The sequence below is a fragment of the Chiloscyllium punctatum genome, chromosome 38, assembly GCF_047496795.1.
Source record: "Chiloscyllium punctatum isolate Juve2018m chromosome 38, sChiPun1.3, whole genome shotgun sequence".
Lineage (NCBI taxonomy): Eukaryota > Metazoa > Chordata > Chondrichthyes > Orectolobiformes > Hemiscylliidae > Chiloscyllium > Chiloscyllium punctatum.
Genome location: NC_092776.1, coordinates 63780440 through 63807813, shown reverse-complemented (window position 1 = coordinate 63807813; position 27374 = coordinate 63780440). Strand labels below are relative to the sequence as shown.

Below are 27374 nucleotides of genomic sequence, written 5' to 3'. Positions count from 1 at the left end.
TACTGTATATTATCCATAAGTCCAATGTGTACAGAAGGGCAGATCACGTTTCCCTGCCAACCATCAGCTTGAGATTCACGTAGCGTATGAGAGAAAGGTCCTTAAGCTGTACATCCAGAAGATGAAGGTTCTGTACCAATCTACTCCTGATGTGCACTGCTCTTGCCATAACCCCCATCTGTCTGGATCCACAGTGAGCCCCAGGACAATGTGGAACTTAACTTGGGTGCCTCCTTCCAGTGAGGGCAGCCATCAACAGTGAAATTCAACGTTACCTCCAATGTGCCAATGCAGCCTTCAGCCATCCAAGGAGCGGAGTGTTTGACAGCTGAATACCAAGCTTGTGGTATTGTTAGATTTGGCTCCTATGAAATGCCTTGGAATGTCTATCCGTTAAGTGCTTTGTATTGTTGATCGCTAGTTTGTGCGTTATGTTCAACAAGAAACCTGATTTGAACTTTTACTCAATTTAATTCACAGAAGATGCCAGTTTTCTTAGACTAACAATTACTTGGGTGTTTACAGCTAACTAAGATGTAAGATTTTAAGACAAACACTTGATTGCTGACAGGAGCCAAACTGAATCAGTTGGTTTTAAGATCACTTCTCATTGCTGTACCTGAGTGCATGAATTAAAATTCTAGAATGATATGTTAATATAGAACTGATGGAATGCTGCATTGTTGGTTACTATCTAATGGGTGAATTATTATCCAACTTTCTGAATATGAAAGATTGCAAAATGGTATTTGAAAAGTAGGCAGTTCTAATTTCCTAGCCAATGTTCATCTCATTCTAGTGGAATAGATTAGATTAGATTACTTACAGTGTGGAAACAGGCCCTTCGGCCCAACAAGTCCACACCGCCCCGCCGAAGCGTAACCCACCCATACGCCTACATCTACATTTACCCCTTACCTAACACTAGGGGCAATTTAGCATGGCCAATTCACCTGACCCTGCACATCTTTGGAGTGTGGGTGGAAACCGGAGCACCCGGAGGAAACCCACGCAGACACGGGGAGAACGTGCAAACTCCACACAGTCAGTCGCCTGAGGCGGGAAATGAACCCGGGTCTCAGGCGCTGTGAGGCAGCAGTGCTAACCACTGTGCCACCGTGCCGCCCACATACTTACTGTGATAATTAAAAAACTTACTTTGATGTCCATCCAGTTTACAATTCTTTGTATTTTTGTTAAATATGAGAATGTCTGTCCTCCAAAAAAAAACCCACCATTTCAACTGGGATAACATCTATCCTGGGACAGGCTAAGCAAAGACAAGACAGAGAACTCCTAGAGGCCTGGCAATCCAACCACAACGCTATAAACAAACACACAGATCTAGATACCATCTATCAACCTCTCCTAAAATGAACAGGAAATGACATCACCACAAACCCCAGGAACCCCATCCAGAACAAACTTCTAAATAGAAAGCAGGAGACAACAGCTTCGCTTCACTTGGAGGTCGTCACTGATGATGTTACCTAGCCAGGTAATGAAACGTCTGGATATCAAAACTACACCCTAAATCCCTGTCATCCAAGTAATTTAGCTATGGAAAGCTCTGGGAATTCCATTGGAGGATCATGTCCAAGGATATGGGAGAGAAATGAATAGCTCGTTAAAGTTGAAAATGCAAATGCATAAAAATAGGAGGAAGCATGAGTGTGGATTAATAAGGCCGAATGGCCAGTTTGCTTGCTATATATCTGATTATAATTCCTCTTGGTAAGTGTCTCTGTAAAATCTGAATTTGGTGTTTGAAGTGCTAACAAGTTAGTCTTTGAAGTTGTTCACACAAGGATTGTGAATCCATTTGTTAAACTGCCAGCAGTGAGCCTGTTGCACTGATTAATCAAAATATCACAAGGGTTTAGTGACAAAGACCCATTTTCTTGAAATATGAATGCAATATCACTCCTTTTAAAAAAGAGATGAGCAATCTGGAACCCAGCTAAGGTGGCAAGTTCAATCAAGTTCAGCCAGCCTTGAGACCAATCCAGCAGAGTTGAGAGATGGTTTGTGTAAGACTGGTGCAGGGAGATGTGTGTTCATTAATTTTGTTGTACTATAAAACTTGGTTATACTGATTGAATCTAATCCAATCAATCAGTCAGAACTATATGCTGTGTGTTTCTTGCAATAGATCATGCAGCTCCATAATCGGTAAATCTTGAAAAAAAATATTGAAGAGCTGAATGGAGTCATGTAAATGTTTTGATCAGAATGCAAGATGAGCAGATTCCACGCCTGGGTTCTGTCAAATAGATGCTATCGATTGCAGCAATAAAGTAATTTTGGAGTAACAGTTGCCCAATTTGAGATTTGCCATGGCCTTTCAACACCTGAGCTCATTATATATAGGCTTTGTTCAACATGAACAAAAGAGCTGAATTCCAGATGTGAAATGAGTGTGACAGCCCCTGGCATCCATGCTGCATTGGACAGTGTGTGGCATCAAGGAGCCTAGCAAAACTGCAATCCGTGGGAATTGGGGACAAACTCTCTGCTGCTTTTGGGGTCATACCTGGCACATGGGCAAATGGTTGTGGTTCTTGGAAGTCATTGTATGCAGCATGGAAACCGACCATTTGGTCCAGCCAGTCTATGCTGAACATAATCCCAAACTAAACTAGTCCCACCTGCCTGCTGATGGCCCTTATCTCTCCAAACCTTTCCTATTCATGTATTTAGCCAAATGTCTTTTAAACATTATAATTATATTCACATCCGTCACTTCCTCAGGAAGTTCATTCCACAAATCTGCATAAAAGAAATTGCCCCTTATGTCTTTATTAAATCTTTCACCTCTTGCCTTAAAGTCTGCTCCCTAGCCTTGAAATCCCACATCCTAGAGAAAAGACAAGTAGTATTAACTTTATTTATACCCTGATTATTTTATAAACCTTTCTAAGGTTGTCTTTCAACCTCCTACACCCTAGTGAAAAAAATCCCAGCCTTTCTTTGTAACTTATGCCTTCTATACCTGGCAGCATTCTGGTAAATCTCTTAACCTTCTCCAGCTTGTTAATATCCTTCCTAAAACTGGACACAGTATTCCAGAAGAGGCCTCACCAATGACGTGAACAATCTCAACATGACTTCCCAACTCCTATACTCAAAGGATTGAGCAATGAAGGCAAGTACGTCAAATGACTTTTTTAACCATCCTGTACCTCAGGTTCCTCTATTCTACAACACCACCCAAGGCTCTACCTTCAATTGTATAAGCCCTATCCTTGTTTGTTGTACTAAAATGCAATACCTTGCATCTACCATTTTTCAGCCCAATGACCCATTTGATCAAGATTCCTTTGTAATTTTAGAAAATCTTCTTCACTGTCTAGGAGAAAGTGAGGACTGCAGATACTGGAGATCAGAGCTGAAAATGTATTACTGAAAAAGCACAACAGGTCAGGCAACATCCAAGGAGCAGGAGAATCGACATTTCGGGCATGAGCCCTTCTTCAGGAAGAAGGGCTCATGCCCGAAACATCGATTCTCCTGCTCGTTGGATGTTGCCTGACCTGTTGGGCTTTTCCAGCAACAAATTTTCAGCTGCTTCACTGTCTACTATGCCACCAATATTAGTGTCACCTGCAAACCTACTAACCATGCTTTCACATTTTCTCATCCAAATGGTAATCAAAAGAGGACTTCAAACTGACCCATGTGGCACACCATTGGTGATAGGTCTCCAGTCCGAAAAGCAATCCTCCATCACCACGCTATCTCCTACCATTAAGCCAATTCTGTATCCAATTGACCAGCTCCCCTGAATCCCATGTAATCTAACTTTACTAGTCTACCATATGGAACCATGTCAAAGGCTTTACTAAAGTCCAAGTAAACATCTCTGCTGCTGGATATCTCTGCAGGAATTCCTCAGGGTAGAGTCCTGAGCCCAACCATCTTCAGCTGCTTCATCAAGACTTTTTCTTTATCATAAGGTCAGGAGTGGGAATGTTCACCAATGATTGCCCAGTATTCAGCACATTTGCAACTCCTCAGATACTTGAAGCAGCCTGTGTTCAACATGTGGCCAGTATCCAAGCTTGGGCTGACAAGTCACAATTAAGATTTCAGATCACACAACTGCCATGCAATGACCACTTACAATAAGAGATGATCTAGCCACCATCACTTGACATTCAGTGGTGTTATCATCATTGAATTGCCCATTGTCAACATCCTTGGGGTTGCCATTGACTAGAAACTCAACTGGCTACAACGTGGCTACAAGAGCAGGTCAGAAGCTGGGAATAGTGCAATGAGTAACTCGCTGCTGACCAGAAGCTTGACAATCTACAAGGCATAAGTCAGCATGTGTTGGAATACTCCTCACTTGCCTGGATAGGTACAGCTCCAACAACACTCAAAAAGCTTGATACCATCCAAGACAAAGCAGCCTGCTTAATTGACACAATATCAACAGGTATCCATTCCCTTATCACTGATAGTACAGATTGCTGCTATCTACAAGATACATTGCAGAAATTCACTAAAGATCCTTGGACAGCACTTTCCAAAACCACAAACACTTCCATCTAGAAGGCCAAGGACAGCTGATACATGGGAACACCACCACCTGTGAGTTTTCCTCCAAACAATTCTCATTCTGACTTGGAAATATGTTGCTGTTCCTTTATTGTTACTGAGTCAAAATCCTGGAATTCCCTCCCTTGTTGGTATACCTACAGCACATGGACTGCAGTACTTCAAGGAAGTAGCTCGCCATCACCTTCCGAAGGGAAATCAGTGAACTCTATAATAAATAGTGGCTGGGCAGTGATTCCCTTGTCCTACAATTGACCAAAGCCAAAGAATACTAAACTGAAGAATATTCTCCAGCTGACCTGAATTGCCCTATAAACAAGTTCATTCTTTTAATTTTAGGTGGAGTTTGTTGTCAATTGTCATTGACATTCGAGAAACCGAACACGTTCATTGTCAACACAATTACATTGAACATAATGGGTGGCTCGGTGGCACAGTGGTTAGCACTGCTGCCTCACAGCGCCAGAGACCCGGGTTCAATTCCTGCCTCAGGCGACTGTCTGTGTGGAGTTTGCACATTCTCCCCGTGTCTGCATGGGTTTCCTCCGGGTGCTCCGGTTTCCTCCCATAGTCCAAAGATGTGCAGGTCAGGTGAATTGGCCATGCTAAATTGCCTGTAGTGTTCGGTAAGGGGTAGATGTAGGGGTATGAGTGGGTTGCGCTTCGGCGGGGTGATGTGGACTTGTTGGGCCGAAGGGCCTGTTTCCACACTGTGTAACTAATCTAATCTAAATAATGAAAGGAACACAAGTTAGAAATTAAGTCTCGGAGAGTGAACTCTGAGGGAAATTTCTTTCTTCAGGGATAATGTTTGTGGGATATTGCTAGGTTAGAGCACTATCAAAATTAATTTGAAAGGTGACCACCTTGGACTTCAGTATTGGATTGACTTGCAAAAGGGATGGCTGCAATTTCTTGTATAGTGATGCACTGTGAATCCTGTGTTAAATCCTGGTATATTGTGTTTCATACTGTCCAACTTCTGTTTGCATTGCACCTTCTATCCTACAGCATCACTGGACAAATGGAACAGGTTCACATTCTGAGTGATGAGGTGCACCAAAGTATTCCTAAGTATTCCTGAGTTTGTTAGATAAGACTGTAAAACGCAGGAGCAGCCAATCAAATTTGCTCCATTATTCAATGAGACTCTGGCTGATCTGATCATACTCAATTCCACTTTCCTGCCCTTTCCCATAAACCCAAGATTCCCCTACTGATTAAAAATATGTCTAACTCAACCCTGGATACACCGAAAAACCAGACTCAACAGTCCTCTGGTTTAAAAAAAGATTCACTACCCTCAAGAAATTCCTCTTCTTTCATTTTAAGCGAGCAAACATCTTGTTCTGAAATTATATCATCTGGTCGTGGACTCTACCACAAGAAGCAACTCCTTCTCCACATCAACATTGCCAAATCCCCTAAGAATTTTGCACATTTCAGTAAGATGATCTCTTGTTTTTAACTCCAATGTGTACAGGTCCTGGGGAATGTTGTCAAACAAAGAGACCTAGAGGTGCAAGTACATAGTTCCTTGAAAGTGGCGTCACAGGTAGACAGGATAGTGAAGATGATGTTTGACATGTTTGCCCTTATTGGTCAGAGCATTGAGTACAGGAGTTGGTGTGTCATATTACAGTTGTATAAGCCACTGGTAAGGCCACATTTGGAGTACTACATACAACTCTGGTTGCCCTGCTATAGTAATGATGTTATTAAACTGGAAAGGGTTCAGAAAAAATTTACAAGGATCTTGCCAAGACTGGAGGGTTTGAGTTATAAGGCAAGTTTGGATAGGCTGGGACTTTTTCCCCTTTACCTGGAGTATAGGAGGCTGAGGATGACTTCTTATAGAGGCTTATAAAGTCATGAGGGGATTAGATAAAGTGAATAGCTGTGGGTAGGGGAGTCCAAAATTCGGCACCTTCAGTTTAAGGTGAGAGGGGAAAAATTTAAAATGGTCCTGAGGGGCAACGTATTTGCACTTTGTGTATATGGAACAAGCTGCCAGAGGAAGTGGGAGAGGTGGGAGGGATATGTGCTAAACACAGGCAAATGGGATAGTTTTAGGAAACCTGGTCAGCAAGGATGGGTTGAGCCAAAAGCTTGTTTCCCTGCTGTGTGCCTGTATGACTCAATAACTCTCCTCATAAAGCAGTCCCTTCATACTCTGGATCAATCAAGTGAACCTTCTCTGGACTGCCTCAATGCCAATATATCCTTCCTTGGGTAAAAGGCCAGAGCTTCACAGAATTCCAGCTGTGATTTAACTTTTGGTTATCATTTAAAACCTCTTGCTTTGTATACTCCATTCACTAAGACAAATAAAGCTCAATGTCCCATTTACTTTCTCTACTACCCACTTCAATGTTGCTTTTCGTGACTTATGCATGAGGAATCCCAAATTCTTTTGTGCTGTAGCTTTTTGCAGTGTTTCTCTGTTCGAATAATAATTAGTTCCTCCATTCTTCCTGCCAAGGTGTGTAACCTCATTTCCCACATTAGTTCTTGGCAGGTAGAACATAATGTAGTGGGATAAGAAGACAGTTCATTATCTTTTATCCACACTCAGTTCCTCAGCCTGAGGTTATTAACCAACTGGTAGATCAGAAACTTTAGTTCAAATCACAGTTTGGTGCTTATGGTATTCAGTTCAGTTCAATACATGTGTTTAGTTTTCAGTATTGTCAATTTTTGAAATAGTTTTCCACAGTCCCTTTTGATGTTTTTGAGGCCAGAGACATTTCTGATTTTCTAAGTAGCCATGCAGCTTAGCAGGAGCATTGGTGACCTTGTCTGAAAAATGTAGTTTGCTCACTGGTGTTCTTCATGAGAGGAAATGTTCAGTCTTTGCCCCCTCTGGATCTGGAGTGACATGTAAACCAGAGTCGTTGACTTGTAACTGCCTTCTAAAATGGTCTAAAGTGTGGGCGTATCAAATCACTGCAAAAACCTAACTCACGTGGATTGTAGTGGTTCAGGAAGACAGCTCGCTATTACCTTTTTTGGGAGCAATTTGGGTGGGCAATAAACACTGGAATTGCCAGTGAGAAACATCTTGAAAATAGAAACAAAAGTCTGTGTATGCTATGGTGTGAGATGTGGCATGATTCTTTTTGCAACAATTTACTATTGATTTGCAAGTGTGGTTACAGTTTGTCTCATTTTCTCTAGAGTTTCCTAGGTGGTTTGTTTACTCCAGTATGCGACATCAATATTGTTCTCAATGATGCTGACACAAGGAAGACTGCAGAAATTAAAAGTGAAGATGGTAAAATAGAGAAACATTATCTATTTTATGATGGTGAATCAGTAACTGGAAAGGTAAGGATTTGCTAATCAATGCATTTATTCTGGTAATTTCTCCACGAAAACTGTTTTCAAGTTACAAGATTCATGTGACTCCAACACTAAGACCAAAATCTCAGAATTGTCAGAAAGAAGCTATTTACTGCACCATGTTGACATATTCTAAGCTGAGCATTCTAACTTGGTGTCAATTTCCTGCCTTTTCGTAATCTTGCAAATTGTTTCTGTTTAAATAACTATCTAGTGCCCTTTTGAACATCTTAACTGAACCGTCCTCCTCCATACTTCCAGGCAGTGCCTTTCAGACCCAAAGTATTTGCTGTGTGAATTTTTCTTTTAACTTGGTGATTAGCTGGTGAGAAGTAACTGAAAGCACAATCTTGTCTTTGGAATACAGTTGAGGTTTGTTCCTGGACATGGGTGATGCTGTAATCTGTACCCATCCCTAGATAAACTGAGTTGCTGCAGGTTGGGTCTTTTCCCAAACTTAGTCTGAAGAACAATGATGTCCACTCACTCACTAAGGGAGCAGTTTAGGAGCAGTATAAAAAAGGTTACTAGGATGTTGTTACGGGGTTTTTAAACTGTAGAGATAGGTTGGATAGATTGGGTTTGTTTTCACTGGAGTTAGAAGTGTATAGAGTGGAAAGTATAAGACTTTTTTTTCCCCAGGATTGAGGGGTGAATTACTAGGGAACACACGTTCAAGGTAAGAGGAGGAAATTTGCGAGGTACAAGACCTATTTTTCATACAGGGGATGGTGAGTGCCTGGGAGCTGGTGAAAGCAGACACAATAGCAGCATTCAAGAAGCAACTGGGTGAAAACACGAATAGGGAATGAATAGAGGGATACAGATCCTATAAGTGAAGACAGTTTTTATGTGGAAGGGCAAAGTGTTGGCACAGACTTGGAGGGCTGACGGGCTATATTGTTCTTTGTTCTTTATAGACTATGTTGGAAGTACCTTGAAAGCCAAAAAGTATTTAGGATTGTTTATGGAAGTAGACAGGTAAACTTGTCCATTCTCATGCTGTAACCAGTGGGATTCCATAAGGATCCATGCTGGGACAGCAACTCTTAACAATATATGTTAATGACTTGGGGGCAGGAGCGAATATACTTTTGCCAAAATTGCAGATGGCACATTAGGTGGAAGGGCAAGTTGAAAGAGGAATGAAAAATCCTTGCCAGAGAAAGCTGTGGAGGTAGAGACCTTGTAGAGTGAAATAGATTCTTGGTCAAAAGGGTTGTGGGAAAAGGACAGGAAAGTGGACGAGAGGAATGTTGGATCAGCCATGCCCCTATTGAATGGTGCAGAAGGTTGAGGGGCCAAATGGCCTACTTCTGTTCCTGTTTCTTATGGTCTCACTGCTATTATACTGGCCAGTACTCTGATCCAGACAGTAACTCAGCCTAGCCATTGTTTCCCTTCAAGAAATTAAAGTTTATTTTAACTTTTAAAAAGAAGGGTCAATTTCCAGGTGACAGAATAGATATGTCTTAAGGTGGTTTCTATCTAAAAGAAAGATGTGAGGAAATGGAGATACGTTTGTTATTTCTGAGCTTGTTGATGTTAAATTCTATCAGTCGATTGAATTGCACTACATGGGAGAAATAAACTGGTGAGGCGTTAGATATGCAGTCACATGGCAACATTAGAGCTCATGGAATTAAAGAGTAAGAAAGCAATATAATAAGATGATTCTTCACGCTGGAGTTATGAAGATAGGTTGAAGGTTTTCCTTTGGGAAGGAAAGGGTGATGGATATCTGGAAGTATTCAAAATCATGTGAGGTTTAGATAGAATAAATACGGAGAATTTGTTCCCACTTAGAGGACATGTATTTAAATACTGGTTAAAGGAATCAAAAGCAACAGGGAAAAAAAACTTTTTCACTGAGTGGATCAGACCTGGAAAGCACTATTTGCGAATGAGATGGAGACATGTTTATTCAAGGCTTTCTAATAAGAGTTAGACTGTTGTCTGAAGAATCAAAAATGTACAGGCTTATGTGAAGAAGGCAGGAGAACAGCACCGAGGGAGTTAGTCATTTGAAGAGCTGGCATAGACAATGTGGGCATAATGGCCTCCTGCATTGCAAAATGTCTGAGATTGTTAGCCTGAACCTACTATACTGCCAGATACCTTAACCACTGCTGTTTGCTGCTTTGCATCCAGGTCTCCATAAATGGCTGTGGTGTCTTAAACTGTGGGGTTCATATATTTTCCAGCTAAATTCTTCAGCAATGGTGTTCTAGCTCCAAATTTTCACTGCATATGTAGGGTACTGTTCGAGGGAAACTACAGTGGAGTCACCTGAATTTATTTACTTGCACCCAGGAACCAGACCAGTAATTTATCGTTTCCTCAGTACCAGGTGAGAATGCTGGGGATCCCTGTTTAATAGCAATGGAAGTGTCTTCACTGCAAGTGCTACCATGTGGTTTGAGCAGGCATCGCTTGGGTGTGCCTTCTAGGATTTACAAAGTAAACCATGTATATGGTCATCTTAGTGTTGCCCTGATTCAGGGAACCAATCAAAACTGTCTTGTTTTTCATTTTGTTACTTTATGAATTAGATTTGGTTATAATGCCAACATAATGCTGTAAAATACAATGATTTGAACCTTTACCTTAATAAAATAACCAATGCTGTTTAAAATATAATTCATTATCAGAGCTTTTGGTTTTCATCTGTAACCACCTCTCATGGAGGTGTTTCTCTAATTCTAAAAGGAAGAGCTTGCATTCCTATCATACCTACAACCTCAGCACACCCCAAACATTTCATAGTCAGTGAAGCTGTTGTCACTATGGCCATCAGATTTGGTGTTCAGTCAATGGGCCAATTGGTCTACGCCTCCTGTATTACTATATACATACTATATTATAAGATAGGAGTCCACAATATGATCTTTTTTGAGGCATAAATTTTATTTAAAAAGCTAAGATGTAAGGGTTTGCTCACCATTCTTCCTCAAGATATCACTGTAGCCTTTCAACATCCACCTGAATAGAGAGACTGCTTCATCTTAATAACTCATTAGAAAAGCAGCATTTTCCAAGGCTGTCCAATCCACCTCTTCAACCTGCAATGACTGACCTTTTTCCCTCCCTTGTTCCCGGCCACACTCACATTCCTCCCTCCATCCCTCCCTTCTCTCTGCTCCAGTGGTTGCGCGATAGCTCGGTAGTTAGCACTGCTGCCTCTGTGTCAGGGAACTGGATACGATTCCAGCCTTGGGTGACTATCTATGTGGAGTTTGACACGGGCAGAACGTGCAATGTGCATTTCCACTGGGTGCTCTGGTTTCCTCCCACAGTCCAAAGGTGTGCAAGTTAGGTGAATTGGCCATGATAAATTGCCCATAGTGTTTTGAGATATGTAGGCTAGGTGGGTTAACCGTGGGAAATATAGGGATAGGGTAGGGCAGTGGGTCTGGGTGGGATACCCTTCGGAGGGACATTGCAAAATTGATGGGCCAAATGGCCTGCTTCTACTCTGCTTCTATGATTCCATCCCACTGCAGTCCGATCCCTCCCTCCTTTTAACCTTGGGATTGTCTTGTGTGGTTGTTTGTCCTGTTTGTATTTAACATGTATCTGACTTACACTTGGAAATGGAACTTCCAGTCAAGCAACTCATCACCTGATTACATCTTATCTTGGATTGGTTCCAGCCCAGTCTCCCCCTCCCCCCTTCTAACAGCGCAAAATTATCTGGGTCTCTGATTTAATAGTTTATGCATTTTGGCTGAAAAAATGGGAAGGTGACCTATTATCTAAATGGGGAGAGACTTTGGGGTGTTCCTATGCAGAGGGATCTGGGTATCTTTGTTAATGAATCTCAGAAAACTAGCATGCAGGCCCAGATAAGAAAGAAAGCAAATGGAATGTTGGCGTTTTATAGCTAAAGAAACAGAATGTAAAGGCAAGGAAGTATTGTTGCAACTATACAAGGTATTGGTGAGACTGTACCTGGAGTATTTTGCACAGTTTTGGTTCCCTTATTTGAGGAAAGATGTAGTGGCATTGGAAGTGGTTCAGAGAAGGTTCACTAGATTGATCCCCGAGATGAGGGGTTGGTTGTATGAATAGAGATTGAACAGTTTAGGCCTATACTCTCTGGAATTTAGAACGAGGGGAGATCAAATTGATATTCAAAATAGCCAAGGAGTGGATGCTTCCTCTTGTGGGGCATTCTAGGATGAGAGGTCATAGTCTTGCAATAAGGGATAACAAATTTAAAACAGTTGAGGAGAAACTACTACTCCCGTAGAGTTGTGAATCTGTGGAATTAGCTACCCCAAATTGCATTGGATGATGGGACAATGAGTAAATTTAAGGAGGAGTTAGATTTTTAATTGATAATGGGTTGAAGCCTTATAGGGAGAAGGCAGGAAAATGGGGGTGAGGAGCATATCAGCCATGATCGAATGGTGGAACAGATCCGATGGGCTGAATGGCCTATTTAATGAACGAATGAACCTGCCCAGTTTTGATTTCTTAAGAAAAAGTCCAGAACTGCTGTGTTTTTGTTTGGTTTGTTACATAATAGGCGTAGATAAAGACCTCCTGAATGTATTGTAAGAATTCTATGTCCTCTATAACTTCCATTTTACTCCCTTTAATATTGGAGTAGTTGAAATCTCCACTATCAAGACCTGTTGTCTGCATGTTTGTCCCGTCATCTTCTGACTGTTTCAAGTCTATGATACATTCCAAGCATCTCAAAATACTGCAATCAAGAGAGTAGATAGTAATGGCCAATTCTGCCTTCTAAACCATATTTTGGAAGTAGCTATGATATTATAACTTCCAGTTTCCCATCTGTTTTCAGCTCATTTTTATTTGCTAATTTCCTAGTGTTGAAATAAATGGCATCCATTACTGAACAACTATGATTATTTTCCAGCTATTGTTTTCTCTACTTTAGGTATTTACTTATTATTTTTCTACCTTTTTTTTGTTTTTTATTTTCAGCTTTGCTTCTCCTCTTGGAATCACTCACTGGTTTCTATCCCTCCTGCCAAGCTGGTTTAAACCCACTTCAATGACACGAGCAAATCACCTTTCCAGTATACTGGTCATGGCACTATTGAGGTGCAGCCCTTCTGGCTTGTATAGGTCTCAACATCCTAGAACTGGTTTCAAAGCCATGGGATTGCAAATGTGCTTACCTTCAGCAACTATCCAGCCATTCAATTGTCTGCTCACTCCTCCTGTTTTTGTTTGAGTGTCTCACATTCGGAGTATTTCTGAACATTTCTACATTTTTTTTTAAAAGGTCCTGCTTGTCTGGCTCATTCCTAACTTTCTGGAATCTGCCTGTAGAAACTCCACCTTTTTTCTATTGACCTGTGACTGTTTACACAGCTATTACAAGGGGACATAGCTTTAAATTAAGGGGGGGTAGATATAGGACTGATGTTAGGGGTAGGTTCTTCACTCAGCGAGTCGTAAGTTCATGGAATGCCCTGCCAGTAGCAGTAGTGGACTCTCCCTCTTTATGGGTATTTAAGCGGGCATTGGATAGGTATATATGGAGGATAGTGGGTTAGTGTAGGTTAGGTGGGCTTTGATCGGCGCAACATCGAGGGCCGAAGGGCCTGTACTGCGCTGTATTCTTCTATGTTCTATGTTTACCCTCCCCACTAAGCATGTTCTGCAGCCATTCCATTATAGGTGAAATAATGGAGTAGGAGGGCAGAGGAGAGTAAAGCAAAGTGAATTAGAGACTATGAATTTAGATAGAAGATTTATCAAATATTTTTTGACATTTTCTGCCAGGTAAACCTGACGTTTAAACAGCCAGGCAAGCGTTTGGAGCACAAAGGAATTCGAATTGAGTTTGTTGGGCAGATTGGTGAGTTGGTGATATGTCTCCATTCATCTCATAGATATTTTCTGTAGATATCTTGTATTTCTACCTTGCTGAAATACTATTACATACCTCCAGAGCAGGCAAGACTTGAACGCAGGCCTCGTACCACTACCCCACAAGAGCCCCACAACTTGTACTCTCTGCTGTTTGGTTTCACTTGAGAATGGTGATAGTGGTGTGCTGTGATCTGAATGTTTAGCTGTGCCCAGGGCCTCATTCCTTTAGCACCGCATTGCCAGATTGTTCCTCTTCAGTCCAGGTAAAGCTGGATCTTGTTCCAGTAACTTCATTATGTGACCGCAGATCCAATGTCATTGCTTCTGTTGAACTACAACAGGCCTCAGACTAGGACATTACATTGGCTGAATAATTGTCCTAGAGAAGTTGGTGATGAGCACCTCGATTTGTTGCAACCAGTGTAATGTAGGGCCACCCACAGTGCTTTTAGGGAGAATATTCCAGGATTTTCCAGCCTGTAAAATTAAAGTGCACGTGGAATAGGGTAATGTACTGACATGGATAGAGGCAGACAGACAACACAGATGAGGAATGAACAGTTCTTTTCTGAATGACTGGCAGAGCAGTGACTAGCTGGGTACTGTAGGTATCGGTGCTTTGACCTATTAACTCTAACAGGGCGAGATAGGATAAATCCAGGAGGATGTTGCTGATGACCAAGGATCTAGAACCGGGGTCACCATTTATGAATATGGGTAGGCCATTTAGGACTGATATGTGGAGGAATGTCCTCACTGAGAGAATGGTGAGCCTGTAGAATTGTATCACACAAAGCTGTTGAGGCCGAAAGATAGTTTTTGAGACTAAAGAAATCAGAAGGTACAGGGAGAAAGTAGGAGCAGGGTATTGAGTTGGATGATCAGCCGTGATTCCACCGAATGGTGAACCAGGTTGAATGACCTACTCCTCTTTTCTATGTTGGCCTGGAGACAATGATATATAATTCTAAGTTGGGATACTATGTGACTTAGAGAGAAACTTGCAGGTGGTGGTGTTCCCATGAATCTTGTGCTTCTAGGTGGGTTGCCTAACCTATTCTTATATCCTCTACTTATATGGCTGGTCCAGTTTCTGATCAATGGTAACCACCAGGATATTGATAAAGGAGATTCAATAATAGCAGTGCCATTGAATGTCAAGAAGTGATGGTTGAATTCCCACTTATTGGTGACTGGTTCATAGAATGATCATAGCACAAAAGGAGACCATTTGGCATATTGGGGGGAGGGGGGTGCATTTAGTCTGAGGGAAATGGGTCAGGGTGGGTTACTCTTCAGAGGTTTGGTGTGGATTTGTTGAGCTGAAGGGTCTCTTTCCACCCTGTAGGGAATCTAATCTAATGTAAATGATACTCTGATTTTCACAGTATATAGCTTCACATTTATTCAAGTTAAATTGCATCTGCCAAGTGTTTGCCCATACACTCAACTTGCATAGATCAATCTGAAGTCTCCTTGGATCCTTCGTGTAGCTCTCAATCCCACTTAGTTTTCTGCCATCAGCAAAGCTGAACATATTGCATTTGATTTTTTTCATGCAACACAGTCATTCATGTGTTATGAATAACTGGGGTCCAAGCACCATACACAACAAGGCATTGCCTGCCACCCTTAAAAAAGACCCATTTACTCCCCCACTCTTTCCTGAGAGTCAAGCAGTTCTTGATTCATTCCAATATATTGTGTGCCCCCCTCCCATCAGAGTCCCGTGACACTGGTTCGTTCTTGTCTATTTTACTAGTTACAGCCTCAAAAAGCTCCAGTGATTAGTTGAGCGTAATTTCATTTTCATAAACCTACACTGACTTTGTTTAATCCTTGTTGATGCTTTCCAGATGTTGTATTCTCGTGTCTTTTCTAATAGACTCTAGCATTTTCCCCACCACTAATATTAGGCTTTTTTGCAATATTATGCTTTGTAATTTTGTAATTATGCTTTTTTTGACTCCCCCACCCCTTTTTAAAAAAAATTCTAGTTACATTTGCCAACTTCCAATCTGTAAACACTGCTCCGGAATCTATAGAATTTTGGAAAATTTCCAGGACTACTTCCTTTAATACTCTGGGATGCATGTCACCAAGCCCTGCAGATTTGTTAGTCTTCAGTTCCATTAATTTTTCAAATAAATTTTGTTTTACTAATGCTGATTTTATTTGATTCTTCACTTTCCACTAGACCCTTGGTTTTAGTTAGGGGTGGGTGGGCATTATGGGAGGGCATGGCAGGTGCAAAGTGGGTGGGCTTCACAAATGGGAGGGGCAGTGGAGTGTACAGGAGCATCGTGGGTGGTCATTGCAGATGGGAAGGGCACAATGGGCAGGGTTCAAATCCTGAGCAATGGAGAGTCATCCGGCAGTCATGTGATAGAAAATGGTAATAATGAATTCTCGGGTGTCGTTGACTTTTAAAATGTGTCTTATATGTGTTTTATCAGCGACCAGGGCCAAGAACTGTATTGATATGATATCTAAACCATTGATGACTTTGTTGTCATCTTCATTTTTAAACAGTACATTTGTTCTATTTCACCCCCTCCATTCTGTTTTTGGGTCAAGTTCATTTATTTTCTAAATAAGTCTCATTTGGCTTTATCCCTTCTATGTTCCAGAGCTGTTCAGTGATAAGAGCAACACACATGAGTTTGTGAACCTGGTGAAGGAGCTGGCCTTGCCTGGAGAACTGACACAGAGCAGAACCTATGAGTTTGAATTCATGCAGGTGGAAAAGCCATATGAGTCGTATATTGGAGCAAATGTCAGACTGAGGTAACTGTTTCCAATAGAGCTAAACAGTTTGAGATTCTAGTCGTTTGAAGTTTCTCTCACTACCCCCCACCAAAAAAAAGACAAACTGAATTCCCTGGCTTTCTGTCGACCATTTCGTGAGGAACAATCTGCATTGAGATCAACAAGATGATCTGTTAAGGAGGAATCAGAGCTGAGTCCTAACCTCTCCCTGCGTGGTTCCAGCCAGTAAGACTGGATGATGATCATTAGGAATTGATACATGTTCTTCTAATTTCTTCCTGGCCTGCCTGTCTTGCTCCACCCAACTTGTTTCCTGTAACTTCCTTAACTCATTGGTTCCACTTTGTAGGGTCAGGGTTGAGAGCAGCTAACACTATACACCAAGCATAGAGCCAGTGAGACTCATTATGAGAGCAGTTTGGTTTCCATCTGCTGAAGGGTGACATTTCTTTGGCCTTCATTAAAATCAGGATGGCCAAGAACAATTGGCAATTTTAGGCTGTTGTGTGGCTAGTGAAGATTAAAGAGAGAGGTCACAGGAAATTGCTGGCAGACAGCAAACTAGTTTGAAGTGTGTCTACTTCAACGGCAGATTTATCCAAAATAAGGTAGGTGAGCTTGCAGCGTGGATAAGTTTCTGGGACCTTGATATTGTGGTCATTTCGGAGACCTATATATATTAGGTATGTGAAGAATAAAAGCATAATAAAAGAATAAAAGGATGACTGGTGGGAATAGGCCCAGTAAAAGACAGATGTGGGAAGTTGAATGTGGACCCTGTGCAGAGCGGAGAGGTGCTAAACAAACATTTCTCATCGGTTTTCACTCAGAAAAAGGAAAATATTATAGAGGAGAAGAATGAGATGAGATATTAGACTAGAAAGGATTGAGGTTAGTTACGAAGAGGTGATATCAATTCTAGAAGGCGTGAAAGTAGACAAGTCCCCTGGGCTGGATGGGATTTATGAGGATTCTCTGGGAAGCTAAGGAGGAGATAGCAGAGCCTTCGGCTTTGATATTTGAGTCATCATTGTCTACAGGTTTAGTGCCAGAGGACTGGAGGATTGCAAATGTTGTTGTGCCTCTGTTTAAGAAGGGCAGTAGCGACAACCTAGGTAATTATAGACCAGTGACCTTTACTTCTGTTGTAGGGAAGGATTATAAGAGAGAGGATTTATAATCATCTAGCAAGCAATAATTTGATTTCAGATAGTCAACATTGTTTCATCAATGGCAGGTCGTGTCTCACAAACCTCAGTTTTTTGAGAAGGTGACCAAGCATGCAGATGAGGGTAGGGCAATTGATGTGGTGTACATGGACTTCAGTAAAGCCTTTAAGGTTCCACATGGTAGGTTGCTGGAGAAAATGCAGAGGCATGGAATTGAGGGTGATTTAGCAGTTTGGATTAGAAACTGGCTTTCTGAAAGAAAGCAGCGAGTGGTGGTTGATGGAAAATATTCAGCCTGGAATCCGGTTACTAGTGGTGTGTCTCAAGGATCTGTTTCGGGACCACTGCTGTTTGTCACTTCTATAAATGACTTCGATGCCGGCATAGGTGGATAGATTAGTAAATTTGCAGATGACACTAAAGTTGGTGGAGTAATGGACAGTGTGGAAGAATGTTACAGGTTGCAGGGGGACTTTGATAAACTGCAGATTTGGGCTGAAAAGTGGCAAATGGAGTTCAATGCAGCTAAATGTGAGGTGATGGACTTTGGGAAGAATAACAGGAAGGCAGAGTACTGGGTCAATGGAAAGATTGTTGGTAGTGTGGATGTGCAAAGGGATCTTGGAGTCCATGTACATAGATCCCTGAAAGTTGCTACCCAGGTGGATAGTGCTGTTAAGGCATATGGCGTGTTAGGTTTCATTCATAGAGGGATTGAGTTCCAGAGCCGCAATATCATGCTGCAACTGTACAAAACGCTGGTGTGGCCACTCTTGGAATATTGTGTACAGTTCTGGCCACCATATTTTGGGAAGGATGTGGAAGCATTGGAAAAGGTGCAGAAGAGATTTACCAGGATGTTACCTGGTCTGGAGGGAAGGTCTTATGAGGAAAGGCTGAGAGTCTTGGGTCTGTTCTCATTGGAAAGAAGGCGGCTAAGAGGGGATTTGATAGAGACATACAAGATGATCAGAAAATTAGATAGGGTAGACAGTGCAAGTCTTTTTCCTAGAATGATGTCGTCAGCTTATACGAGGGGGCATAGCTACAAATTGAGGGGTGATAGATTTAAGACAAAATGTCAGAGGCAGGTTCTTTATTCAGAGAGTGGTAAGGGTGTGGAATGCCCTACCTGCCAATGTAGTTAACTCAGCCACATTACCCTGTACTAAGGGTAAACATTTCTCCCAATCGACCCTGTCAACGCCCCTTGGATCTCTATACACCTCAATCAGGTCTTTTCTCAGCCTTTCCTCCTCCAAAGAAAACAACCCCAGTTTATGCAATCTCCTTTCATAAATAAAACTTAGCAGCCCAGACAACATCCTGGTGAATCGCTTCTACATCCTTTCTAATGCAAAGACATCCCTCCCACAGTGTGGTGACCAGAACTGTACGCAGTACTGCAGCTGTGGTCTAACCAATGTGTTAAAATCTTAATTTAAAACTCCATGCTTATGTATTCAATGCCTTGACTAATTAAGTCAAATATCCCATATGGTGCTTTAACTATTTTATCTTCCACTATCTTCAACGATCTATAGACATGCACACCAAGATCACTCTGCTCCTATATACTTGTAGAGTCCTGCTATTCAAAGTGTAATCAAAATGCTATTCAAAAATGTATTAAATTCCATCTGCCACTACCTGACCATATCATCTTGTAGCCTAAGGCTATCCATCTCGCTATTTATCATGCCACCAATTTACATGCCATCTGTGAGTTTAGTGATCATACTGCTTACATTTAAATCTAGATTATTAACATACACAATATACAGCAAGGGATCCAGCATCTGTAGTTGGGTGGATTTCCAATCAGAGTTTTTGACTGTCTCAAAAAAAATTGCTGGAGAAACTCACAATTATGGGACAAGGACATCATTCCAGAAACACAGCTGATGGAGGGATAGGACCGGCAGCACAATGTTTCAGGATATAACTGCTATAGGTTGGATAGAAAGGGAGAAGAGGAAAGGAAGTAGCATTTTTGATTAGGGAAAGCATCACAGCTGTACTTTAAAGGATATTTCTGGGAGATTGTCCAGTAAATGAGTGGAACTGAGAAATAAGTGAATGATCACCTTGAGATTGTATTGTAGAACTCCCCCCTCCCCCTGCAATCGCAGGAAATTGAGGAGCGAATATGTAGGGAGATCTCAGATATCTGTTTGCAATGGTAGGGAATCTTAACTTTCTAAATATAGAATAGGATTGCCATTGTGTTAAGGGTTTGGATGGAGAGAAATTTGAGTGTGGTCAAGAAAATTTTCTTTATCAATATGTAGATGTAGAGAAAGAGCAAAACTTGATCTTTTCTTGGAAAATAAGGCAGGGCAAGTGACTGAGGTGTTAGTGGGGGAGTACTTTGGGACCAATTCACATAATTCTGTTATTATAAAATAGTTACAGATAAGGATAGGTCTTGTCTAAAGTTTAAAGTTCTAAATTGGAGCAAGGCCAATTTTGGCAGTATTGGATAGGAACTTTCAAAAATTGATTGAGGGAGACAGATAATGGAATAACTGGCAAGTGGGAGGCTTTCTAAACCGATAACGAGTGTTTGGAGACAGTATGTGCCTGTTAGTGTGAAGGGCATGGCTGGTAGGAGTAGGGAACACAGGATGGCTATAGACTTTGAGATTCTGGTCAAGAAAAAGAGGCATGTGTCAGATATCGACAGCTGGAATCCTGTACTTCGAGGTATAGGAGTACACTTGAGGAAAACCAGGAGAGTAAAAAAGGAGAGAGAATCTTTTTGGATTTTGCTTTATCCTATCAGTATATAACAGGCAAAAGTGTAATTAGGGACAGAATAGACCAATGAAGTTGACTATGTGTGTAACACAAGAAATGGGTGTCATCCTAAATTAATATTTCTTGTCAGTATTTACTGTGGAGAAAGACATGGAGGCTAGGGAACTTGGAGAAATTTGAGGATTTGTAGCTCTGGTTGAGGTTTTGGATGTAGATTTACTCACTGAGCTGGAAGGTTTGTTTTCAGATGTTTTGTAACCGCTTCAGTGAGTTCCATAGTGTTGGTGATGTCATTTCCTGTGGTGAACTCACTTCCATTCTTTTTCTCAGGGGGTGCAGGGGGTGGTAAATGGGATCCAAGTCAATGTGTTTGTTGATAGAGTTCTGGTTGGAATGCTATGCTTCTAGGAATTCTTGTGCATGTTTCTGTTTGGCTTGTCTTTTCTTAGGATGGATGTGTTGTCCCAGTCAAAGTGGTGTCCTTCCTCATCTGTATGTAAGGATACTAGTAAGAGTGGGTCATGTCATTTTGTGGCTAGTTGATGTTCATGTATCCTGGTGGCTAGTTTTCTGTCTTTGTCCAGGCAGTCAGACAAGCAGTTGCACCAACATTTAGCAGGAAAAAGGAAACAGACTCAATACAGAAAGAAGAAAAGCACTAAAAAGACGAAGAAAAGATAAAAACATTGTTATCCTACCTGCAGACAAAGGACGCTTGACAGTTATCTCAAATCAAAGTGACTACTTGCAGATGCCAATACTTACCAACAAGTGGCGATAGACCCGACCCCACAACTAGAGAACCGAATCACAACCCTACTCAAAACAATTTCAGAAATCTGGAGAAATAAATAAGACCGACTTCCAAAATATGAAACCTGACAGATCCAACCCACCAAGCTTCTGCGGATTATCCAAAATTCACAAACCAGAAGGCCCCCTCAGACCCATAGCCTCGCTACCTGGGACACCAACTTACAGACTGGCCAAGGAACTACACCAAAGATTAAAACACTTAGTGGAAGACTCAGCCACTCCATCCACGCCACCCAAGAATTCCTGAAGACTATCAAAGACACCAAGATAGAAGAGGATGAAATAATGGTCTCCTTTTGATGTAACAGTGCTGTTCACATCCATCAACATCAACCTGGCCAAGGAAACACTGACTACATTACCAGAAGAACCAAAGACACATACGCCAAACGCCACCAGCTTCATCAGCAAGGACAGTATCGTCAAGCTAGTGGACTTGTGCTTTACCACCCGTTTCACCTTCAACAACAAAACCTACAGACAAATCAACGGAACACTCCTGGGATCTCCAATACCAGGGTTCTTGGCAGAGGCAGTAATACAGAGACTCGAACAAACAGCTCTGCCGGCCATCCAACCCAAACTGCCATGTGGGTGACACCTTTGTCATCACTAAACAAAACAGATTAGACCATTAATAATACTGGCATAAAATTCACTAAAGAGGGGAACAACAACAAACTGCCAATCCTAGATGTTGCAGTAGAGCGTATAGCCAATGCTTCAAATCAGCATCAACAGGAAAACAACAGATATGGACCAAATACTGAACTATAGCAATCATCTCGACATCCATAAACAAAGTTGCATTAGAACATTATTTCAACAAGCCACCCCACACACTGCAGCAGAGGAACGACACAGAGCAGAGGAAAATTACCTATACAGTGCATTCAAAAAGAGTGGGTAAACCGTGAACACAGTCTGCTGATTTCTCAGCAACAATCCCAATCAAACGTTCAGAAACCCTAGCCACACTCACCTACATCAAAGACATCTCAGAAATGACTGCCAGACTACTCTGACCCTTTGGCATCATGGTAGCCCATCAACACACAAACACATAAAAATAGCAGCTAATGAACTTGAAAGACCCTATACAGACAACAAGCAACCAGTAATGTCATTTACAAAATACCTTGCAAGAACTGTAACAAACACTACATTGGACAAACAGGCAGAAAACTAGCCAGCAGTGTGGAGGAACAGTGGGATCTTAGTGTGCAGGTACATAGGTCCCTTAACATTGCCACCCAGGTGGACAGGGTTGTTAAGAAAGCATATGGTGTTTTGGTTTTCATTAATAGGGGGATTGAGTTTAAGAGTAGTGAGATTTTGTTGCAGCTCTATAAAACTCTGGTTAGACTGCACTTGGAATACTGTCACGTTCTGGTCGCCCTATTATAGGAAAGATGTGGATGCTTTGGAGACGGTGCAGAGGAGGTTTACTAGGATGCTGCTTGGAATGAAAGGCTTATCTTACGAAGGGAGGTTGGCTGAACTTGGACTTTTTTCATTGGGGAAAAAGGAGGAAGAGAGGGGACCAAATTGAGGTGTACAAGATAATGAGAGGCATAAATAGAGTTGATAGCCAGAAACTTTTTCCCAGGGCAGAAATTGTTAACATGAGGGGTCATAGTTTTAAGCTATTTGGCGGAAAGTATAGAGGGGATGTCAGAGGTGGGTTCTTTATGCAAAGTTGTGAGAGCACGGAATGCGTTTCCAGCAGCAGTTGTGGAAGCAAGGTCATTGGGGACATTTAAGAGACCGCTGGACATGCATATGGTCACAGAAATTTGAGGGTGCATACATTAGGTTTACCTCACATGAGGATCAATGGTCGGCACAACATCATGGGCTGAAGGGCCTGTTCTGTGCTGTACTGTCCTATGTTCTATGATACACGAACACCAACTAGTCACAAACTGACATGATACACTCTCTCGGGTATCCTTACATACAGATGAGGAAGGACACCACTTCAACTGGGACAACCCATCCAACCTAGGACAAGCCAAACAGAGACATACGAGAATTCCTAGAAGCATGGCATTCTAACCAGAACTCTATCAACAAACACATTGACTTGGATCCCATTTACCACCCCCTGAGAAAAAGAATGTGAAATTACATCACCAACCTTGGGAAACTCAATAATTATAAATAGAAAGTTGGCTACACCACCGGTGCTTCATTCAGAGGTTCATTGAAGATGTTAACTAGCATGGTGATGAAACATCTATAAACTAACCTTCCAGCTCAGTGAGCAAACCTACAGCCACAATTTGGAGAAATAAATAGCGAAGTCTTGCAAAGAGTGTACATTACAGAAGAGGTGGTACTGGAGGTCTTAAAGTACATCACAGTAGAAAATCCTTGGAACCTGTTCAAGTGTATCCCAGAACACACTAGGAAGCTAGGGAAGAAACTTTTGGCCCCCTAACAGAGATATTTATATCATTGACAGCCACAGGTTAGATGCCCAAAGACTGGAGGGTGGCTCATGTGCCATTGTTGAATAAACGCTTCAAGGAAAATCCAGGGAACTATAGACCGGTGAGTCTGACATCAGTGGTGGCTATTTGTTTGAGGTGATTCTGAGAGACAGGATTTTACATGCATTTGGAAAGGCAAGGACTTATATAGGATAGTCAGCATGGCTTTGTGTGTGGGCGATTATGTCTCACTAGCTTGATTTTATTTATGACGATATCACCAAGATGATAAATGAAGGCAGAACACATGTCTGTGTGGACTTTAGCAAGCCCTTCAATAAGGTTCCACAGAGTAATTGGTTAGTAAAGTTAAATCATATGAGATCCAGAGAAGGTAATTGAAGAGTATGATGGGATCTTGATCAGCTGGGCCACTGGGCTAAGGAGTGGCAGAGAGTGTTTAATTTAGATAAATATGAGGTGTTGTCTTTTTGGTAAGACAAACCAGGGCAGGGCCTACACAGATAATAGTAGAGCCCTGGCAAGTGTTGTCAAACAGAGACTTGGGCGTCGCGGTACATAGTTCCTTGAAAGTGGCATCACTGGTAGACAGGGTGGTGCAGAAGGTGTTTGGCTCGCTTGCCTTCATTGGTTAGAGCATTGAGTACAGGAGTTGGGACTTCATGTTACAGCTGGTAAGGCTGTATTTGGAGTACTGTATACAGTTCTGATTATCCTGCTATATGAAGGATGTTATTGAACTGGAAAGGGTGCATAAATGATTTAAGAGTGCTACAGAGACTGGAGAGTTGTTATAATGGCTGGGACTTTTTAAACCCTGGAACATAGGTCACATAGTCATGAGAAGCATAGATAAGGTGAAAAGCCAAGGTATTTTCCCCAGGGTAGAGGAGTCCAAAACTAGAGGGTATAAGTTTAGTTAAGAGGGGAAAGATTTGAGAGACCTGAAGGACAATATTTCAGCGCAGAGGTTGGTGCGTATATGCAACGAATTGCCAGAAGAAGTTAGAGGTGAGAACGATTACAGCACTTAAAATACATTTGGAAGGTACATCAATTGGAAAGATTTGGAGGCAAATGGGACTAGTTCAGTTTAGGAAACCTGGTTGGCAAGTTTCCATGTTGTATGACTCTAACTGTTAAGACTCTTTGGCAGCATCTGTGCAGAGAAAGCAGAGTTAACATTTTTGTATCCAGTGACCTTTCTTAAGAACTGCCTTTTGACTTTCACACTCTGCTTCTGGTTGCGAAGCAAGTTTTGGGTCCATTTTGTCAATTGTCCTCAATCCCATAGGCTCTGAGCTGCTTAATCAGTCTGCCATGTAAAACGTTATTAAAAACCTTGTTACTGGCTGCATGTGAACTACACCAACTGCACTATCCTCATCTACATAGTTCAATCACCTATCAAATTTATTCAACACTATCTCACCCCTTCCAAAGTCACGCTGACTGTCCCGGATTAAGCCTTGTTTCTCCAAATGGAGTTTAATTTTGTCCCTCAGATATTTTTCTAATAATTTCCCTACCACTGATGTTAGACTCATTGGCCTGAGGTTTCATGATTCATTTCTAACCGGTTCTTAATAATGGTACCATGGAGCTCTTCAGTCCTCTGGCACCTCTCCTGAGCCCAGAAAGAATTTGAAAACTAATATTCGAGCCCCTGCAATCTCTTTCTTTCTCCCCCCCCCCCCCCCCCCCCCCCCACCACCAAGCCTTCCACAGCAGCCTGGGATAGGTCTCATCAGGGCCTAGGGATTTATTATGTATTCTGGCTGCACACACAGGTTGCTGCTTTGGTTCCTGATAGGCTGTACTCTTTCCCTGGTTATTCTCTCATCCCTAATATACTTCAAAGAAAATCCAGAAGTGTTTTTTTAATGTTACATGCAAGTAATTTTTCATGCCTCCACTTCATTCACCAAGTTTTTTTTTAAAAGCTGGCCTTTACTACTCTCGGGCATGTGCTGTTTTCAGCCTTTGGTATCCATCACAAGCTTCCTTTTTTTCCCCATTGTCCAATCCTTAACGAACCTTGACATCCAAGGTTCTCTGGACTTGTTGGTCTTAGTTTTCACTTTTATGGGAAAGTGTTGACCCTGCACACTTTTTTCTTTTTTTGAATGACTCCCATTACTCTATAGATCTTTCTGCAATAGTTAGTTCCAGTTCAGTTTGGGCAGAGCCTGTCTTGTGTTAAAACCCAGCCCCACCCCCACAAAACTACGGACATATGCGTGCACTCACTCTTACCACACTTCAGAACATTTATTTCACTTCAGTCTTTGTTTATTCATTGTGGCCCATTCCTATGCTGTTCTGTTTTTATCCATAATTACCTCAAATTCTACTGAATATTAAATACATCAAAGTGCTCCTCCACTGATGCATCGAACACTTGCCTGGCTTTCTTCCCTAAAATTAGGTTCAGCACCACTTTAGGATCTAGTAAAATTATTAAGCCTTTGCACACTCAATGCTGATTTGTTTAAGTATATCACAACACCTTCTCTGACTTTTTTTTATATGCACACCAGCCTTCTCTACAGTGAATACGGATGTTTTATCTATGTATTAGGATATAGTATGTTTGTAGGATTTTTATGTGCTGGCTTAAAGACTGTCCTGGGCACATTTTGCCCCTCTAAGACTTTTACACTTTATAATCCCAGTCAATATTAGACAAATTGACCTACCATATTATTTACCAGATTAGATTACCTAGAGTGTGGAAACAGGCCCTTCGGCCCACCAAGTCCACACCAAGCCTCCGAAGAGCAACCCACCCAGACCCATTTCCCTCTGACTAATGCAGCTAACACCATGGGCAATTTAGCATGGCCAGTTCACCTGGCCTGCACATCTTTGGACAATGGGAGGAAACCAGAGCACCTGGAGGCAATCCACGCAGACACTGGGAGCATGTGCAGACTCCACACAGTCGCCTGAGGCTGGAATTGAACCTGGGACTCTGGTGCTGTGAGGCAGCAGTGCTAACCACTGAGCCATCCTGTCGCCCCTGTACTATTATGCTATTATTTTTATGCTTCTTAGGTTTGCCTACATATATCTTTGTCTCTTCCTCACTGTTTGGGAGTGTATTGTACATCCCTAGATTACTGCCGCATTTTTTGTTTTTAGATTGGAAACATGAAAAATAAAAACAGGAGTAGTAGGCTATCTGACCCTTTTGAGTCTGTTCTGCAGATCATCCAAATCCGTAAACTGTTCCTGCTTCAACCACCGCCACCCCCACTGACGCATATTCTTTGATTTCCATCGCCTGAAGTGTTTTATCCAATTCCTTGGCTCCCAGGTGGCTGAACAGCTTGTGGGGAGAGAGAAAGAGAGAGAGAGACAGACAGTGTATTTCTACAAAAAAAATCATCCAAAGCCTCAAGAAAATCTGTTTATTTTCCCTCACCAATTGTTGCAAACCGTTTCTTCTAACCAATAGTCGGAGACCTTTGAAAATGTGAGCCAGTCACTGTACCTTCTGCAAGCACCTGGGGAAATGATCATGGCTGGTCATCCAAGTCTGTATCCTGTTCCAGATTTCTCCTTTTATGCTTTGGTTCCTTTATCCAGAAGAACTATATCTAACCCCTCTTTGTTTTGGCTTCACTGTTTCATGTGGCAGTGA

The 27374-nt window shown here is 41.8% G+C and overlaps 1 protein-coding gene across 3 annotated transcripts in view; it reads left to right on the top strand.

Annotated features, from left to right (window-relative positions):
• Positions 1–27374, top strand: part of vps26a (VPS26, retromer complex component A) — a 65455-nt gene that overhangs the window by 16565 nt on the left and 21516 nt on the right. Inside the window, exons 1-4 of one of the 3 annotated variants that reach the window (XM_072558020.1) lie at positions 1466–1498; positions 7741–7890; positions 13669–13744; positions 16389–16545. In XM_072558020.1, coding sequence (XP_072414121.1) covers positions 1481–1498; positions 7741–7890; positions 13669–13744; positions 16389–16545 — 401 coding nt within the window. In that variant the 5' untranslated portion in view covers positions 1466–1480. Of the gene's footprint in view, positions 1–1465; positions 1499–3124; positions 3146–7740; positions 7891–13668; positions 13745–16388; positions 16546–27374 lie in introns of those variants that run through there. The other 2 variants (XM_072558022.1, XM_072558023.1) reach the window with 2 other exon arrangements.